General features: G+C 38.0%; 1 protein-coding gene across 2 annotated transcripts in view; it reads right to left on the reverse strand.

Annotated features, from left to right (window-relative positions):
• Positions 1–19,158, reverse strand: part of CADPS2 (calcium dependent secretion activator 2) — a 260,700-nt gene that overhangs the window by 42,286 nt on the left and 199,256 nt on the right. For both annotated transcript variants that reach the window (XM_035893700.1, XM_035893699.1), the window contains 4 exons: positions 11,838–11,979; positions 11,587–11,706; positions 3,460–3,615; positions 585–732 (listed from right to left, as the gene is read on the reverse strand). In XM_035893700.1, coding sequence (XP_035749593.1) covers positions 585–732; positions 3,460–3,615; positions 11,587–11,706; positions 11,838–11,979 — 566 coding nt within the window. The remainder of the gene's footprint in view (positions 1–584; positions 733–3,459; positions 3,616–11,586; positions 11,707–11,837; positions 11,980–19,158) is intronic.

The raw sequence follows: 19,158 nt of genomic DNA on the forward strand, positions 1-19,158 counted from the left end.
GAAGTCTAAACATCCTCCAGAAGCACCTCAGTGCTCTATTGTGGAGTATGTACAGTCCTGGCAGCAGACTACTGCCAAAATGGTCCCTGTCCTTGGAGACCAAATAAAAAATCCCATTAAATTACCCGATTATTTCTTTCCTCTATTTTCAGCATGTATACAGGCATGAATGCCAGGTATACGAGCCATTTAAAACCAAACCTTACTCATTTAAAGCCTGGCTGCAAAGGACAATGTTTTGGCTCTATTTTACTATTACAAAAGAGTCCTGAAGTGGGCTATTTCTCTGCTACAACCCAAGAGAAATTCCTGGAGGGGCTGTGAGTCAAGAAATCCTCTGAATGTTCAACAGACTCACAGGTCAAAGCAAATAAATTACAGAAGCACTCTGTGTCTTCTCTGGTGGAAGATGAGGGGTTGTGTCTTGCATGATGCTTCTAGGGAGCAGTCTATGCATGCTCCTGTACAAACAGCTACGTGACCCATTTCAGCTGGTTTCAAATTTATCTACAAAGGATTTTCTGCAGTGTGAGGTGTTTCAGATTAACCGAACGTAGGAATTAAACATACAAAATTCCACTTACCTCTTGTCCCCCATCCAGTATGCAGAGTTTAGCTGTCTGTTTTTTGGCATCAACTAAGACATTAAACATTGTACACAGAGAAGAAGGGATACGCAAGTCTGTTGATTTGTTTGTCTTTTGCAGCTTGAGTTCAAATGCAATTCTTGTCCTGTTTATTAAAACACAATTCATAATATGAGTCCTTCTGATAATTCTGAACAACCAGTGTACAGATGTATCAACTTAATGTATCAACTTTACTAAACAATGTATGTGCATGTGAGAACATCTTAGAAATAAAATTCTGTAAGCACAGAATATCCATCCATTCAATAAACGATTGCATTGATGGTAATCTCAAGGTTCTGCACTGCTTCAGTTAATTCACTTGAATAATAAAAGTATTATCTTCTTGCCTACTAGATAACAATACGCTTCCTTGTATGATGACTAAGAACAATCTAAAGCAATGAAAATACCCCACATTTTCCAGCATTTCTATGTTAAAATGCAGTTTATCATACCAAATACTTGCTTCTAAGAAATGTAATTAAAAAATCCTCTTCTGGCTTTAAGAGAAAAGAACGTGTTACTGAAGAAAAGGAATTACTATTAAGCAAATATTAATATTTATATTGAAAAGTAAGATGTATCAGGAGACACATAATACAAACCCCCTATTTTCTTCTCACACTAGTGTAAATAAGGAGCAGCATCACTGAAATAAAGTATAATAGTTCAGAATACTTAAATGTAAAAGTAATGTTTTATTTCCAACCTTATTTTTAAATGCGGGTGCCAGAAACTGACACTATTTTAAGAACATGGGAACAGAAGCATCCTATTTCCATTTTAAAAAGTATTACAGATCATATTAGTATCAGAATAAGAGTTAGACTAGAATAGTTCCATCAGTCTTCTCTGAGTTGCTACTGTTTAATACAATTCATCCTATGGATGTCATTTACTTTCTTTGTTACCTGGTGTACGGTATCTTTGACCACACTAAAACATACTTAGCGTATTAACACTAGTATGTCTCTTATTAACTCTAAAATATTAATACATTTGATGTATTGACACTAGGATCATTCTGTAATATCAATTAAACCTTCATTTATTGCCACCAGAATCTTCTTATTCTTTACAAAAGCAAGCAGCAAAGGCGTCAGGATTAGGTGTCACAGACCAAAAACTGATCCATAAAGAATTCCTTTTGTAATGCCTCTGTGTTAATAATTCTGTTCTCAGCTTCTGGTTGTGATCCTGGCAGTGAGCCATTTTAACCTATTTTGTGTGCACCATTAAAATCCACACAGTCAAATCTGTGTGGTGCAAAGTTTTAGATAATGACAGCATGTGGCATTAGATTTATTGCCTAGGAGAAATCCAAGTATTTTTATTAACAGAACTGCCTTTCCCACATTGATCTGTAATAATCTTTAAAAAAGACACAAGATGAATTTGAAAAGATTCATTTTTCAAAAAATTATTTAAACTAGTACTAATTGTATACATATTTTCATTTTAGTCCTGTTAATAAGAATCCCAGTGTAAAGATTTTTTACATTTTTTTCCAGGCTCGAAGTCAATATAATCAATATATTACTGCATCTCAATGCTATTCCTTTTATGGTTTTTAAGACTAAGATTGCACTGACTGTCTTCCAGTCCTTTGAGATTTCATCATTTTTCTAAGGTTTGTCAGATATTTGTAGCTGACTTTCTGCTCCAAATTCTTTAGAACAGATGGATGTAAGCTTACATGACTTCAATTTTAGTTGATATTGTCTCATATCTTCCTTTGCTACAGAGCTTAAACTTTTAGTCCATTCACTATATCACCCCCCAAAATCAAACAGGAATGTTTGTGAAACGCTTCTGCCCTTTTTACCATGATTTCAATGCTGTAGCTGTAGCAACAGGCTCGTATACTAAGCCCGAGGTTCTCCTTGTTCCTACTAAGCTTAACATAAAATGATAAAATACTATGTTATCAGATTTAACCTTACTGGATGGTAAAGGTTGTCTATTTCTTTAGCCTTCCTTATCAATGTTGTATATTTTCTGATGCTATTAAATTGCCTACAAACTTTCTTTATTTTTTGCCCATTCTTCTACTTATTTTTTTTAAAATATCAGTATTTTTTTGTGTCCAGACTAAGCTTTCTCTGTATGTGGGATCATGGCTTCTGAAGCACCTAATAGGAGATCACTGTAAATTTTCTAGACATACAGATATTTCTTCTAAACTCAATGACATGTACTGAAGTTATGGCAGATATCTTCTTAGATCACCTATGCTTAATTTGAAAGAACATACCCATAATTGTAAGATACAGCTCAAGAAAAAAGCACACTATATTTTCTATAATTTCCAGAAGCTCAGCGACAGAAAACTTAGTTTCAGTTGGATGACTTACAGATAGCCCTCTTTTGTTTATTGTATAAACGCAGAAATGCTGTATACTCTTTAGTTTGTAATGTACTTCTCATGGACAGTACTCTAATGACAAATTAAGTGGTACCAGTAACTGAACATAAAGAATAATATAGTAATGGAGAAGGGAAATGTACAAAAAGAAAAAGGACTTCTAGGAGAATTCTGAGATTTGTTACTATTTGCCACAAACATGGAACAGAAAAGAAATTTGGTTTATTCATGTCCAAGGCTCTATTCACAACATATTTAGAAATTCTCCTTGGTATTTCCTAGATGTTGCCAAATTGCTGATTGCCAGATGCTGGGAAATACACACAAGTCATAATCTCTTTACAGCTGCACTGATTCCTATAACGGGGTTTTGGTGCAGATGTACCTCTGCGAGCCAGTATGGCTGTTCCTATGTTAATTTTGAAATCTCTCCCAATTTTTAGTTGATCATTTCAACTGTACCTTTTAACGCAGGCTTCTATCATGTCAGTGGCCATGAGTTTAAGTCTCTGCTCTAAATGGTGTGCAAATTCTGGTTCTGGCCAGTGAAGATCAAAAACAAACATCTGCAGAGCATCCAGTTTCCAGAAAAGATCTTCTGATGTAGCTGAGCCATTGCTATAAGAAAAAACAAAACAAAGTCCCCAAGAAACAGAAGATAAATGCATGGATGTCTATCCCAGTTGCCCTAGAATTATCTCAGGTAATAAGATTTCCTTATCACACCATCTTCCTCCTTCACTTCACTGTATCTCATAGCACAGTTGCTCCTATTCCAAGAATGTGAAAATGGTCATGGAAAATTTAAAATAATTCCCATTAGGATGAAAAAAGTAAATTTTCTCATCTATTAGCTGAGAAATAAATATGACAGGCTAGGGAGGTAGATGGGATGATAGGGAAGTTGGAAAATGAAGTAGCTCAAATTTCAGATCAAGACAGGTAAAAAAAAAAGAGTACAGGAATTATAAATAGTTAAGGACCTTTTCTAAACAGTGAAGACTTGGCACATGTTTCTTGCCCTCATTACTCTGGTAGATAAGCCTACCAAAGACATGAGGTTGCTAGCAGTAATATTGTAGAAAAGATACCCAGGCAAAGAGTCCCTTGATAAAAGCTCATTAATTCTAACTGAGGGAAAATGTCAGATCCTCGTGGAAAAAAAAAGAACACAAAGTATTTAAAGAAATGTATGCACAAACAATACAGGGGATTAATATGGCTCTAAGTCATCTCAGATCATCCACGTGCTTTTAAAGTTCTTCTTCCACCCTGGACTGATTGCTACATTTAAAGACGTTTGCTTGTGATAAGATACAGCAATTTAAGGCTAATCTTAGCAGTAACTACAGTTACACTTCCACTGTCATCTTGGATTAATTACATTTTCACGATGCGTTGTATTGCGATGCCTGGGTTATTGTTTAAGGACAGTTATGCCACACAGCATGGCATTCCAGGATGTTAGTGACACAAGCAACCAAAAGAGCTCGACAGTCCCAATTCAGATCCAAATAGTTTAAATATGTCACTACTGCCATTTTCCTTCTTCTGCCTCATGACAAAAGAACATAAGTATCAAAGTGCTAAGGGATTTCAGCTCTCACAGAAGGAGTCAGTGAGTGCTGAGTGTGCTCAGAACAGAGCAGGGTCATGTTAAAAAACTAACGAAAAAAATAGAAAGGACCTCTAATATCTGACCACCTAATTGCACCCCTCAGCCAGGAGTGTATGTTCAGGGCTCTGAAGAGGTGGCAAGGGTGCAGCAGGAGCACCGCGTAGGTCCCACAGCACCCCTGCCATCTTCCAGGCCCACCCAACTGCCCCCCGGCCCTGCTGCCTCAACGCTACCACAACTTCAGAGCCATCACTGTCTTCTGTAATGGCATCTCTGAGCCAAAAGGGGCTGCTGGGCCGGCGAAGGGGGCAGCCAGCAAGGGCTGGGCAGTGGGTGACAAGCTGGGAGCAGTGGTGCCTGCCTACGGAAAAGGCTGGCTCCCAGCAGCCAACCCCCACTTTGGCCTTGGTTTTCAACAGTGCGCATTTTGGTGTCTTCACTATGCAAAGGAGGATATTCTGCAGTTTCAGACAAGCCTTTTTGATATCATGCACATTTTCCCCACTTATTTCAAATAGTAATCGCTAATTTTTACGTTGTATTGTGCTCCTGAAAGAAAACAGCAGAAACAGGAAAAAGGCCCATGGGACTGCTAAAATTACAACTCGCATAGTTAAGGTTGGACCTGAACAGGGAGCACTTTTAAACATCGCTAAGTTTAATTAAGAAATAGAAATAACAAGCCACCAACACTTCTTAGAAAGTTTATAATCCTGTTGCACTGTTTCTTAAATTATACGACAACCAAATATTGAAGATTTCATTACATCTCCTGTGTACGCTGGCAGTGAGTGAAGTTGTAGATGCTATGTTATACACAATATTTGATTCAAAAGTGACAGTCAATTTTTGAGATGACTAGGGTAAAAGAAGACAACAAATTATATAGAGACAGAAACGGGGACAATCTTAGTATATATATTACAGCTGATAAGACACATATTTTCTAGAAAACCAAACATACTTTCTCAAGAAACTGAACTACCATTTTTCAGCATCAGATCATCCAATTTAACTGTATTTTATTCTTCCATAGTTTTTTTCTTTTTTGCCTAATGGAGTTCCAAATGAAATTCTTTAGGACTCAGGAGGACTAATGTGCTGTCAATAACATCAATGTATTCTTATGCACGTTCACTCCCTGGTAGCCACTTAATTTGGTTTCATTATACTACCAAATAAAGTTTCACAATTATAATAAATGTAATAATAGACACAGGTTCATGAAACACTAATTCATTCTGTGAGAAACACTAATTCATTCATTCTCTTTTCATATAATTTTGAGGTCCCATTCTTCAATTTTTTATTCAGCATTGTCCAATGACATCTGAATTTGACTAACATATTATACTAGTAAGATGGGGAAGGAAAATAAGGTGCTACAACAGCAACTGTTTTTTCTTAGTTCACACATCCAGACACAAACGTCTAATTTGTTTGTTAAATGCTGCAGAAAACTGTGATTTCAATCAACTTGTTAATGTTATTTGTACCAGATACTTGTTTTACTTGGATTTTAGGATTTTTCCTGGCCCTTATTCAGTAAAAGCAAAGAAATGGCATTAATTGTCAGCACATACCTCAATACCCTGAAGTGGTTGTACAGTCTGTTTAATATTCCATAAATTGTAACATGAAGAAAAGGCAAACCCAGTTTTTACCTCCTCCTGGCAGCAGGAGGAATTCCTGCATTTGAGTCAAACCATGAAAGCATTTGAATCTACATCCATAATTGCAGAACCATTCTTCCGTGAAGGAACAGGACACGTTCTTGGCTATTGAACAGTTACCATTTGAACATGTATGGTAAAGGTACTTCAGTCTAGTGAATGGAATAATATTGCTCTACCAGGAAACTGAACTGGCACTCCTTTTTTTAAAAACTGTATTCAAGATAGTGATCTCTATTTTTAAAATTAAGCACAAACTCCACTGGCCAAAACTTAAGTTTTCAGCACTAGTTCTTTGTGCAAAAGGTACTAGCTAGTTGTGCACTCTTTTTAATCAGGTCATGGCAGTAAGAGAAGTTTTCCAATGATTAAAAGAGGCAAATATTATGCGCATTCTATTTTTTTTTTTAGCAGCAATTTAACCTTGTATTTGGTCAGGCTTTCACCGGGAAATTGAACCAGATACCTCCAGAGGTCCATTTTAAACTAAATTATTTTATGGCTTTATGCTTTGCATCATTCTGAACACAGCAAAAAAAAGTCCAAGATACAATGTTTCTCCAAGACTCTGCAGAATATTAAACTTAGGAGCTGGTGACAGTCTCCTAAGCAATTCACTTATGCTCTGACAGCTGAGAGAGGCAGCTTCCCACTAGGCTTGCTAGCTACCTAAGCAGGAGCAATTAGTCAAACAGCCCACTAATAAAGCACACTGGCTGCAAGATCAGCATACGCATGACTCCAGACTAGACACAGAATATGTCATTTCTTGCCTGGATGGCAAACTCCATAGGGTAGCTTGGGATAGGAAAATACAGGAGAAATATTAAATATCTAAGGACATTCTCAATCAACTGCACGAGTTAAAATCAGCTGTCTTTCATTCTTGTAGAATTTACCAAGGGCAATGATGGTGATTTTATAAATTACTGCAATTATTTTTTTTAAGGTTATTACTGAGCTACTACCCGTTAGTGTTTTGTGGGGACTGTTTACAAAAGAGGGCACCGGCTCCATGTCCTTTGTGAGTCCCCAGCTTGTGAGCTCTAGCTTTACTTCCTTTATGCTGCCTCAAGACGTATATTCAGGGCTCAGAAAGTCAACTGAGAATTGCTTCAGGAGAAAAGGATTTTCAGTAGTTACAGAGTCAACGGTGCTTGCCCCATCTCTCTATTTTCCATGAGCAGATGAGGGGGAATGATGGACTAGTACTTGGGCATAACAAGTAACTGCTTGCGTACAGTCCCTCAAAGATATTAGGGACAGAGTTGCCTCACGGTTCTTCCTACTTAGTTCAAGAGTGAGGCAACCTCAGGGTCAAACAACCAAAACATGTTTCTTGATTCTTCCTTCTTCTTGCATGTTAGTATTTTTGGAAGAAAATAAATCTGGCCCACAATACACATTTGTCTTTCAGAATGCTCAATAGGAACTAGCTATATTCACACCTCCTTATTCTGCAGAAAGTAGATCAGTTAAATTTCACTTTTCCATCAGTCTTATGGCTATACTTTTAAATACTCATCCTTAAAAATACAAACCATGGCCTCTTTCCACTTTACTCCAGGCAAGCACTACAGCAGGAACATAGGGGGCACCGCAGATGCAATCCCTCAAAACAGCACCGAGAGCTGGCCTCCTGACTTATTCAGTGTGCATGAACACACAGAGAGGTCCAGCACGGGAGCTGAGACACATTCAGACCACATCCCTTCATATCACAGTTGGAGCACTGTGACTGCTCCAGCCAGTCCCTCTTCTCACTCATTACAGCTGAGCCACAGCAGGAAGGATATAGGTGACACATTTCCTTTGATGTCGCATGTTCTGCATGGAAGACAAGACAGGAGCATCCTCCTGCAAGCATGTATCTTATTCCAACCCAGCCTTGAGTTTTGCTAACCCTGATGTTCTAGACCAGCACTAGATAGCAACAGACCACATCAGGTCTGTATCTACAATGGTTTTGATCAGTGAATCTATCTCATGTCTGCACTGAAAATAATATATAAATGAAACCATAAACAATTAAAATCACCCACAAATCTAACGTAAAAGCCAGGTCCAGAAGAGGCACAGAAATTAAATTTAAAATATGAAGTGGAACAAAAATGCAATTTAAAGTATTTGAATTAATGAACAATCAATGAAACCCCTCCCCTCATTCTGGCTGATTAAAAGCTTTTACAGAATACTGAAACTTTTTTGCTCTTTCAGGATGTTGTCTTCAGCCAAATGGAACAGTAACTCACAGTGCTCTGCATGTCTAGCCAAGGTGTCCTCTGAGTTGTCCTCTCCTGAGACCAATCAAGAAAAATAGACTACTACTAATAACACTTTCCCCTATTCATATCTCCCTTTCCAATGCCCAATAATAAAAGGTTAAGCCAAAACAACTGAAAATGAGGTAAAGATCTTCCTAAGTGATGTTATAAGCAACATACATTTACTGCTTCAAAACATGTGATCAAGGAAAAAATAAATTGCAACAGTTAATTAAAAATATAAAAAATCGCCTCTGGTAATGTTCAAAAGAATTGCAGCACCTTTGATGTGAAGGAGAGGAAAATCTGTTTTCATCAATAAAACACACAAATGCCTAACTGTGAATGCCTCTTTCTCTTCAGCAAAAGTTCTTAAGTAGGCATGTAACAGCTCTGTTGAATATGAATGGACTTAAACACGAACACAAGAGCACGAACATGAACATCAGTGAAGTTTGGAGAATATGAAATCTTCCTGTTGCAGCCAAAATAAACACAGGACTCGGCATTCTCAGTGAACATTTAACCTTAACTCAGTTAGCTCACATATTTTCTCTTTCTTTTGCCTGTAGATTCTTTGTTGTGCAATTCAAATTGATAATGACTAATTGGCCCAAATCATCACTTTCAAAGAGAAAGAGAGAAGTCCAGCACAATTTAGTGACATACGTAGTCATCTTCTTGCCAAAGCATCAGCCGGGAGGGCTGGGAGGAGGGAGCACAGCGGGAGAGAAAGACTTGGGGGAGTCAGTGGGGAGAAGGAGCCACCTGCAATGTCTGACAAAGCAGGGCCTAGGCTCCTGAATTTAGGTGCTTCCACTGACTCTGTGTATGGTACAATATGCCACTCCAGTCCATTTAAGGTGGGTGTTCATCAAACTGAAAGGGAAAACTGACAGGAAGCACCAGGTTTTGCTTAACAGGTATTGGAGCCTAAGTAGTTGGTTACTCCCCACTGAAGAATTTAACTAGAAAGAGGAAGCCTTGTTCTTCCTGGAAAGGATGGGATGGGAGCAGTGGGGGAAGTAAAAGCCTCCTTCTTTCTTTCGTGTAACAGTGAAAGTAAACCACCACTTCTGCCAGAAGCTGAGACACTGTAACCGTCAGGAAAGAGGAAACTCATTAGCTTGGGAGGAGGAATAACTGGCTTGCAGTGCCTTCACTTTTTTTTCCCCTCAAAATGCAATAATACATGGCCATTCTGCGAAGATATGTAGGCAGGATGATTCTTAAAATACTACCTGAATTCCACAGTATTACAAAGGTAACAATACTACCTGCAATCTCGAATGTTAATTTATACATATTTAATAAAATACAACTTCAAAGCTCTACTTTTGGGGAAAAAGAACATGAAGAGGTGCCTATAATGGAGCCGGCACCTTGGCAGACCTCTTCTCAAATGCTGTGCGGGGTGGCTGAAGGGGGATGATGGCTTTACAGAGACCACACCGCAGTGGGGACACCACTCGTCCCCACCTCTCTTGAGAAGCAGCAGAGCAACAGTTACTGCTGGCAAGCGCTTACAGCACACGTCAACCTCAGTGTTCACCCAAAGCTTTGAGAACCTCACTGATTAGTTTGGGATGTTATGCATACTTTGCCATCCACACCAAGAACCTCAGTATCAGAGGATGTGCAACAGGGATGAGCTGATGGCTGAATATCATTACTCACACATTTTTTGACAATACAGTCTAGGAATTTATTCCTACACCAAAACCGTCATTTAGGAAAGATCTACTACTGTAATCCTCCAACCTGAATCCACATTTATTGGATATTAATTATTAACTCAATATGCAAAATACATGAATTTTAATGTGTATGAGTTATTTTTACTGGATGGGGCTGCTTGAATACAGACTGTAAGATGAACACATCTAAGATTATAATAACTCTTAACTCTGAAAGCTATTCTTTAAAAAAAAAAGTAACCCTTGAAAGGATGGGGATAACAGGAAGGAACTGAGTAGCAGAAGACCAATTAGTTTGTGTTCAAAGCTGAAATGACTTGCATAAGCACATCAGGCGAAACTTAGCATTATTCTAGTAAACACAAAAGGTACCAAAGCTGAGGATTAAGAGGAGTTTTGTCAACTTTTAGGGGAATTAGCAGCAGAACAACGATCATAATACTCAACAGACAAGTGCCAGAAGTCTGGCAGAGCACAAACTATCAGCTCTTGCAGTAATGGATCTGAGTGCTTGTTACGAGTGTTTAACTGTGTCATAAAACTTGAGAAGGCAATACTTGGCTGGAAATCGTATTATCAAGCTTTGCATCTTGAACGTGTGTTTTCTGAAGTCTTTCAGATTCATGCTTTCCTAATAAAACTTTAAGGTTCTTCTTAAGCCTTTCTCTAATGTATATGAATGTGTCCTCACACAGAAATCTGGCCTATAACCATGGGAATACTCCCACAGAACAGGGCATGTCTGGTCTATTTTTAATTTTTTTCTTTTTAAGAAAAGAGCACCAAAGTGTTGGGAAGAAATAAAAAAGAAATATGTATTTTTTCAAAAAAACAAATAAATGGAGGTAATTCTTTTCTGGGTACTTATTAACCTTTTACTATTTCCCTGTATCATGGGTATTTAATCTAATGACAATATTTGGAATCAATGATTTTCAGAACCAATATCTATATACAATGAGTTAATCAAACCCATGCAAAAATATGATGGGCTGCCTCACTTTACAAAACCTCGATCGAAAATCAATTATCCAAAAGGTTCCCCACTGCTTATTAATTCAGAAGAATCATTTGGTTGTTTAGGGTATTAAACACCATTCATACTATGACAGACCTTTGCCAAGTTCATTTTCTAAGTTACCAGGTTTAAGAGTGCTACATTTTAATGCACTGGAAAGCGCAACTCACTAACAATCCATGCTTGGCTCACTCCCAAGAAACAGTAATTTCCAACTAAGAGATCATAAACACCATGCAATCCAAATACAGCTGCACAGAACACTAGCAAGGCCATGCAGAGCTGACATACAGTCAGAAGGGTATTGAAGAATACACACGTGGAGTCATACAAAGAAGTCATCCAGGTTGGTGTAGTAAAGCTAGGTATTTGTGGAAGATTAAGAGTCAAACTTGGAACTTTTGGAAGAGCTACATTAGGAAGACTGTTGGTGATGCTCCTGTGAAGAAATAAACAATGTAGGAATACAATAAAAAATAGAATATTTAGAGGACAACGGGGGAGAACACCTGATTAGACAGAAAGCTATAGGCAGGTGCCTTGCTGAAAGCACTTGTAGAAAGCACTTACTTGACAGGTTGCCATGACTCTTGTTCAAGACCTCTGTGAATGGACTGGGCAATTGATGACTCCATGAGATCGATGTAGCGGATGACCATGGGAACAAAAATTTCTTGCAAATGCTTGTGAAACTTTCCATTGCACAAAAACGCTTTAAAAACAAACAAAGCACAAATAAAAAAGTCAGGCCTTTCCCTATGTTATTTTGCTATAGGAAAAAGTATCTCTTAGAACGTTTTAGTACACAAAAGCATTTCAAGAACAAGACCCAGCTTGTGTAGGAAATACAGTTCATAAAAGATAAATGAAGTGCTCCACGAGGACATTGCAGTGTATTTTAAACTGCCACTGTTACCAAAATGATGCACGTACTGAAGTTCCTTGTTGCACCAGAACACTTTTGCCTCTTCTTAAAATTAATAATATAATTCGCTGAATCTAAACCTTAGCAATTTTGTTCAATACTTAAGACACCAAGGCAGACTAGAAAACCCAACCCAAACAAACGCTATTTGAATGTCATTCAATTATTTTTACTCTCCTTGTGCTAAGAAGAACAAAGGTTACAGTAAAACATTCCAGCCTCACCAGGCTATGAGCAAAAATATGGAGCTACACAGCATTTCCTTCAGATTGCTTGAAGGAAAAAAGCAATATGTGACATATGAGTGTTTGGGGCAGCAAGAAAAGTTTACCCATCTGCTGTGTCCCCAGGAGCTGGCAAAGTCCTGAATAACTGGCTATAGCTACTCAGGACATTCAACGAGCTCTTGAAGAGAAAACACACCTTGGTATGCCTATGCATGTCCATACATAAAAATCTTGAAGGCTCACCACCAGAATCCTGGCTTTTCCCATTCCTGACGTGTGCACAAACGTCATCAAGAGCCCCATGAACAAAAGTACCTCCCAGCCAGTCCGTGTTCATGTGAAACAGCCCCAGCAGCCACGCTTGCCTCTCCTGTGCCCTCTCAACTGTCTTGCAAAATTAAAGACGCTAACTCTAACTTCCCTTCTGGAAGTTTGCTAATTCTCTGGTATGATTATCTCCAACTTTACAGCAAGTGTCATTTTATAACTATTTCTAGGAAGTCCTTTAAACTAGATGCCTAAAGTGCTTAGGAAAGCTGACAACGTGTAACAGACCTAGAGATGCTCCCTTGCTTTTTGAAAGAAATGGAGTTGACTGGTAAGCGTACTATAGGCATGAAGCATGTCACTCAAGAAAAACAAAGTAGCTATAAGCAGCAGATTATTATCTGCTGCACAGATGGCATTTACTACATGAAAAACTGTATACACAATGCAAACTGAAGATGCTTACAACCTGAAAATTAGTTTGCCACCACTACTGTTTATACCTGTAGTCCCTGAAATGTTCTCTTAGCAAACCCTAACTCTTAGCACACTAATGTCATGTCCCACCAAGGGAGTATATCAGTTTCATGTTTTGAATGTGGACGTGTTCACCCATTAATCCAGCACTATTATTAAGACCTATAAGAATATTCCCATGTGTACATGGAAATCATACAGGCAAGATGAGCCACAGAGAGAAGCTTTCATGATTTTAGTAGCCCTCCTTTTCTCCCACCCATATTTTGTTGTTTTAAACTCTCTTGTGGGTTTCTCCTCCCACCTATTCCTGCATCCAGGCTTCTCATTTGATTTGGATGGGTACCAGAACTGCATTTTGAGGGACATAGTTTAGCGGTGGAATGGCAGTGTTAGGTTAATGGTTGGACTTGATCTTAAAGGTCTTTTCCAACCTAAACAATTCTATGATTCCTCCTCCTCCTGAGAAGAAAAGGCTGGATCATGGGGCTCAAAACCCTGGAAACCATCTCATAAATTTACAGTCCCTCTTGTTTCTCTACTGGTACAACTCCGTGTATAACATATAAAAATAATTTCTGTAACTTCGAGAAACTCCTTTGCCTTCCATGCCTGAGTGATGTCCACCACAAACTGAACCTAGGAGAGATTGTGACTATGAGGGAAATGTGTCATCAAGTTTCACTCCCCTATTGCTACTTGTATTGCAAGGAAGTGCCTTTGCTGCTGAATGTCTGGACACTAATATTATTTTTTTCCCTTGAATACACTGATCTGAAAGCAAGAACTATTTTCTTGAAATCATCCTTGTAGAGTAACGAGAAATTATGTATCAATCACATTTACCTAAGGAAAACAATACTAATGCAATCAGGCCTCTCTCTTGTTAAGAATTTTGAAACTTTTAGCTAATTTCAAGCATATCACAGATGGGGTGGGGATATCAGATACATGAAACTTTATGAGAACAGGCAGCTAGGTAGCAGGCAGAGATTATTAGGGTTTCCACTGAGAAAAAGGCAGTGGCATAGGCTCATCTCTTATTAAACACTTGAGAATCCACCCTTGAGAGCACCTGAGTCCATTACAAACATGCTCCATTATTTACAGTGCTCATAGAGCTGCTTGTTAACTAGCTAATTATTCATATATCAGGCACTGAAAACAGTATTATTTTCCCTTATATTTATATATCTTAAAACTGCAGCATCTGTGATCAGTAATGCTAACAACTGAGAAGGATTTGGATATTAACACAAAGGTGTGGAAGCTTGCCTACATGCTGTGTGTTTCACAGTAAACAGCTGATGAACATTGCCTTTGAGAAATAAGAGGTGGCTGGTATCAAGCTACATATTAGGCTGATTTTTCAAGGCAACTTTGAGCTTAAAAACAACAAGAACAACACAACTGTGTCAATTAAGTCCATTTCACTGCTTTATGGTGAATCAGTTGCAGGACTGGCATTAATCAGGCAATCACGGTTACTCAAAGGGGTGAGCCTGTAGTTTACTGTTCTCTGAGCACACCACAGAAATGCTCTGCTACAAGCCCTGCTCTGGGAATTAGAGTAATAAAGCCTCATGGGCAGAAGGGTGACTCTTGTTATTCCAAACTCAGAACGAAATTTAAAGAAGTCACAGGCAATAAGAACTGTTTAACTTAAAAAGCTGAATCATTTTCCTAACATCCCGACAGCAGTCTTTCCAGGGAACTGAAACTTTCCACAATGACGCCAAGACTCGTAATCTGACTGCGCCTCCGCAGAGACCCCTCTGTACGTTGGCACAGACACAAGAGTGCTGCCTCGGATCAACAACTCGGTGAGCATTCTGTTTTCCCAGGGCTGAGGACACAGCAGCTTTGATTTACCCATCTGGAGACCTCGGTCAAGGATTACTGTAGGGCAGGGAAAGAACTCAGCGCACAGGGGTAAGTGATATAGCTAAGTATCATCAGCAGACTCATGGCACTCTACCCTATGATTAGAATTGATCTTGCCAAAAGGTACCACCTGTGCATCAAAGCAGATGGGAAACAAGAGATCCTTGAGGAAATGCCACACTTCAAATCCCTCAACTACCACTTGTCTTCAAAGCCATGTAGCTTAATTCTCCATTGCCTTGTCAATACAGACACCCCACACCCTCTTCATATGAGCCATCTCATATTAACACAAACAACAACAAAATGAAAGCCTATGCCAGGGCAAACCAATGCCTATACAATATAAATGGAAAACAGATTGCAGGAACAGAAACCGATCCCCAAACGAAACGTTCCTAATACTGAAGCTGAAGATGAAAGTTATTCAACTTTTACATATCAGGTAGCTGAAATATATTAAAATATGACAAGAAAAGACCAGAGATGAAAAGTACAGTCTAATAACACAGCACTGGAATGAAGTTTCTCCTCTAATAGCAGGAACAGAATCTACTGTGCTTGTGTGCAACAGAAGCCATGGGGCTTGCTTTGCTTATACAGGCAAAGTTTAGGAGTTATCCTGGAGTCAGCGTGTTAAGCTGTCCTCAAGGGCTTCTGCAGAATCAAAGGAAAGGAAGAATGACACAGATTAACACCAGTCTCTTTACCACTGACAAAATTAGCACTTTGGCAGGCAGTCTATAATTATCCTGCTCCTCATAAGATTCTCAGGAAGGCACCACTTGGATTTCCTGGCATATTTTTAAATCCAAGATAAAAACAGTGTATTTCAAGAAGGAAATTTCCTTGGGGCTCCATATTGTATTTGTGGCAGTTGAATATCATCCAATAACCTGAAAAAAGAAAGCTTATATTTCCATTAATTGCCTGTTTATGTTACATTCTGCCCCCACAGAGCATTTATTAATCAGTTATTTAAATTGTGGTGAAAACTGCAAGTGTCTCAGCTTGTATATAAATTGTTGTGTATTTTTACATACAGGACATACTTTAAAAGTGAATTTTAGAAATGCATTACATGGAAGCAAGCTTAAAATTTATTTCAGAAGTAAAAATTTCCCTCCCTGCCAGAACTTTGGCAATGAAACGGCAAAGAACTTCATCGTCGCAAGCCAGAGTGACACAAACGGCTTATTGCACAATTTTCATGTGCTTAAAATGCCCATTCAGTCAAAAAGGTTACCGGATATTCTGGTAAGCAATTATGCAGCTTGAGTTAGCTCTCAGTATCAGTAGCCAAAACATGTAGCTCTAAATTGAAGGCAGGTTATTATTTCAAAGCTGCTCCTAATAGGAGCAAATATCGTTAAGTCCCTGATCTAAGAAAAAATTCCAGCTACAATTAATAAGAAGTGTAAGGTTTGATGAAAGGTATCTTTATGTGCAGTTATAAACTTTGCCCTGACTACCTTAAATCGAAACTGTTTTCTATCTTCACCTTGTAGTTTAAGATGGGGGCTATGATGTTATATATAAATTCTGGTACAGAAGTGGTAGACAGGCATTAACAAATATGGAATACTGTACATACAACTGAAAAACCTCAAAAATAAGCCAAATATACGGACACTTCATGTAACTATGCACATGCCACTAAAAGAGATCTCTGACACTGTCTTAAATGAAGAATTAATACATGTCCTGAGGCACTAAAAACCTGATTAATCTGAATAATTAAACTACAGAAAGTAAATTTCCCTCTAGAGCAGGCCCCTTCATAACATAATTTATAGGCTCTGTGGACAAAAAGTAATGTGGTCGTTACAGACCATAAGATACAATCCTGGGACAACCATGTCCTTTTCCCCTCTATGAATACCCAATTCTGGAAAAAATAATTTCGCTATCATAGAGAGATACGGGTACTGTTATCTCTGTAAAATCTGCAAAGCTTTTCACAGTCAGGCATAATTGTGTATGAGCAACAGAAACTTTGGAGATCATTAAAATGGATACTATAAAAGCAGCTACAGTATTTTTTTCAAACCCTTACATTTTGACAAATCACAATGAATTTATCGACAATCTATTATTCATCTCGACAGTAAATGTCACTTTTAAAATCACTTATTATTATTTTTTAGCTCTTTTCAAAAAAGCTGAAATATTATATAGGGTAGGAAGACCATACTCCTCCATCCACTTTTTTTAAGTTAGAGTCAACAGGAAAGCAGTCACCGATGAACACACTGATGAACTTTTAATTGTTGTGGAATAAGGTCAGAAAAAAATGGAGAAGCTTAAATTGACTCCAAATGGAGTCCTTCATAATAAAAATGTGAAGCTTCAGTCCTCCTCATTTTACTTCATGAAAAGTTATACGCTGTATTGGAAAATGCTTTTTTTCCTCATTGTTAAATGAATATTGGCTTTGAAGTATTCGCCTTGACTCTTGTACAATGTTTTGTATACTATGTAAAATAATGCATTTGATATATTTGAATTGCAAAGTCTATGCATTTTCATTACCTCACAGTCTTTTTAACATTGTATTTTAGTGACATAGTTATAAAAATAGTCTTACATGTAAGTTTTCTTTAATGCTGTAAATGTTAGATTGATTCTTTATTGTTAGGAGTTCGCTCATGTCAGGTTTACGTGAAAACTGACTCCTGCATTAAGATTTAGAGCTCATTTAAAGCTCTTGAGATAGAATAACACGCAGGTGTCAGTCCTCCAAATTTCACTGAAGATTAACCTAATATGCAATATGGTGACCTAACAGTTCTTCATTTGAAAGAAATCTGAAAAGTAATCTCTGATATAGCCGGAGAGTGAGAATAACCCAGTGGGATTTCCACCTCTTCATTTCCTAATGAGTTTTTTGATAATGAGAGGTGACTTTGCCAGTCACTGTGGGCTCTATTATGGCTAATTTACTCCACTTCACTCTCCTTGTTAATTATTAACACTAGCCTTTTTATCCTCATGAGACCACATTCCAGTTTTTCCCTTTTTAGATTTTTTTTTTTTTTTAAATCTATCTTTATGAAGGTGATAGTTTTCAGGGAAAGGTTTTCTCTTAGGGTAAAGCCAGAATTATTTATTTCATTTTGGAAGACTGTAAAATTGATTATATAAGCATGGGGAGCTCTTTCTAATGGCTTTAATGCACTTGCAAGGTGAAAAGGCTGTTAATTAAAGAAAAGGCACTGAGGTATGTTCCACTTGGGAATCAGTTCTTGGTAGAATGGTCACTTGCCACTTGCTAACATAACCACCGATTAAAAGGTGACTAATTTCCATGGTTGCTTTCCAATAGTTCTGGGGAAAAAAAAAAAAAGTATAATTTTCCAGATGGCTTTCACTTGCCAGAAACTGTCATTGACTATATCTATTACCATTAGGGAATTACTGAAATTGATATACAGGTGTGACATTTCATATAGTGGCCTTTCCATATCCTTCAGTTAAGGTTTTACAATCTTTCTAATAATTGCTTTGACATTAAAGTTTTCGTATAATGTCTTTCATAAGGCTGTTTTAAAAATTTAGCATTATTGCCCATTTAATCTTTTAAGGAAAGAAAAATCAGTAGCCTACCAGCAACCTCTCTGCATGTGAGGACAACCCTTGTTTGTTTCTGTCACTTCGCTCAGGTTGGAACTGAAGCACAAAGGAACACAAACGACACAATAATGTCGCTAAAAGCAATGCCACAAATCCTTCTTGTGAGACTACTGTAAAATACCTCCACAGCAGCCTTCTAAATCAAGCTTAAATTACCACCAGCATGGCAATTTTAATACGTTTCTTTAGTTGCGGTTTGTCCAACAAGGGATCCAGCGGAAACATTCATGAATGTCTTAAAAAAACCCTAAGGGATACACTAACAGATACATTTTCTTTCACTAGGGTAACTTGTGAAAAAAGAAATCATCAGGAATATGGCATTTCATGTATAGCTACATGTCAGGGTATGGAAACATAATTCATGACGAGAGACCTCTAAGATTGGATGTTAATGTTCTTTCGCTCTGTCCCAGACCACATCCAACGTGGTGCAATAACAGTGACTTTCAACAGTGCTGTTGAAGAACAGCTTTAG

The sequence above is a fragment of the Egretta garzetta genome, unplaced genomic scaffold, assembly GCF_000687185.1.
Source record: "Egretta garzetta isolate BGI_Z169 unplaced genomic scaffold, ASM68718v1 scaffold64, whole genome shotgun sequence".
NCBI lineage: Eukaryota > Metazoa > Chordata > Aves > Pelecaniformes > Ardeidae > Egretta > Egretta garzetta.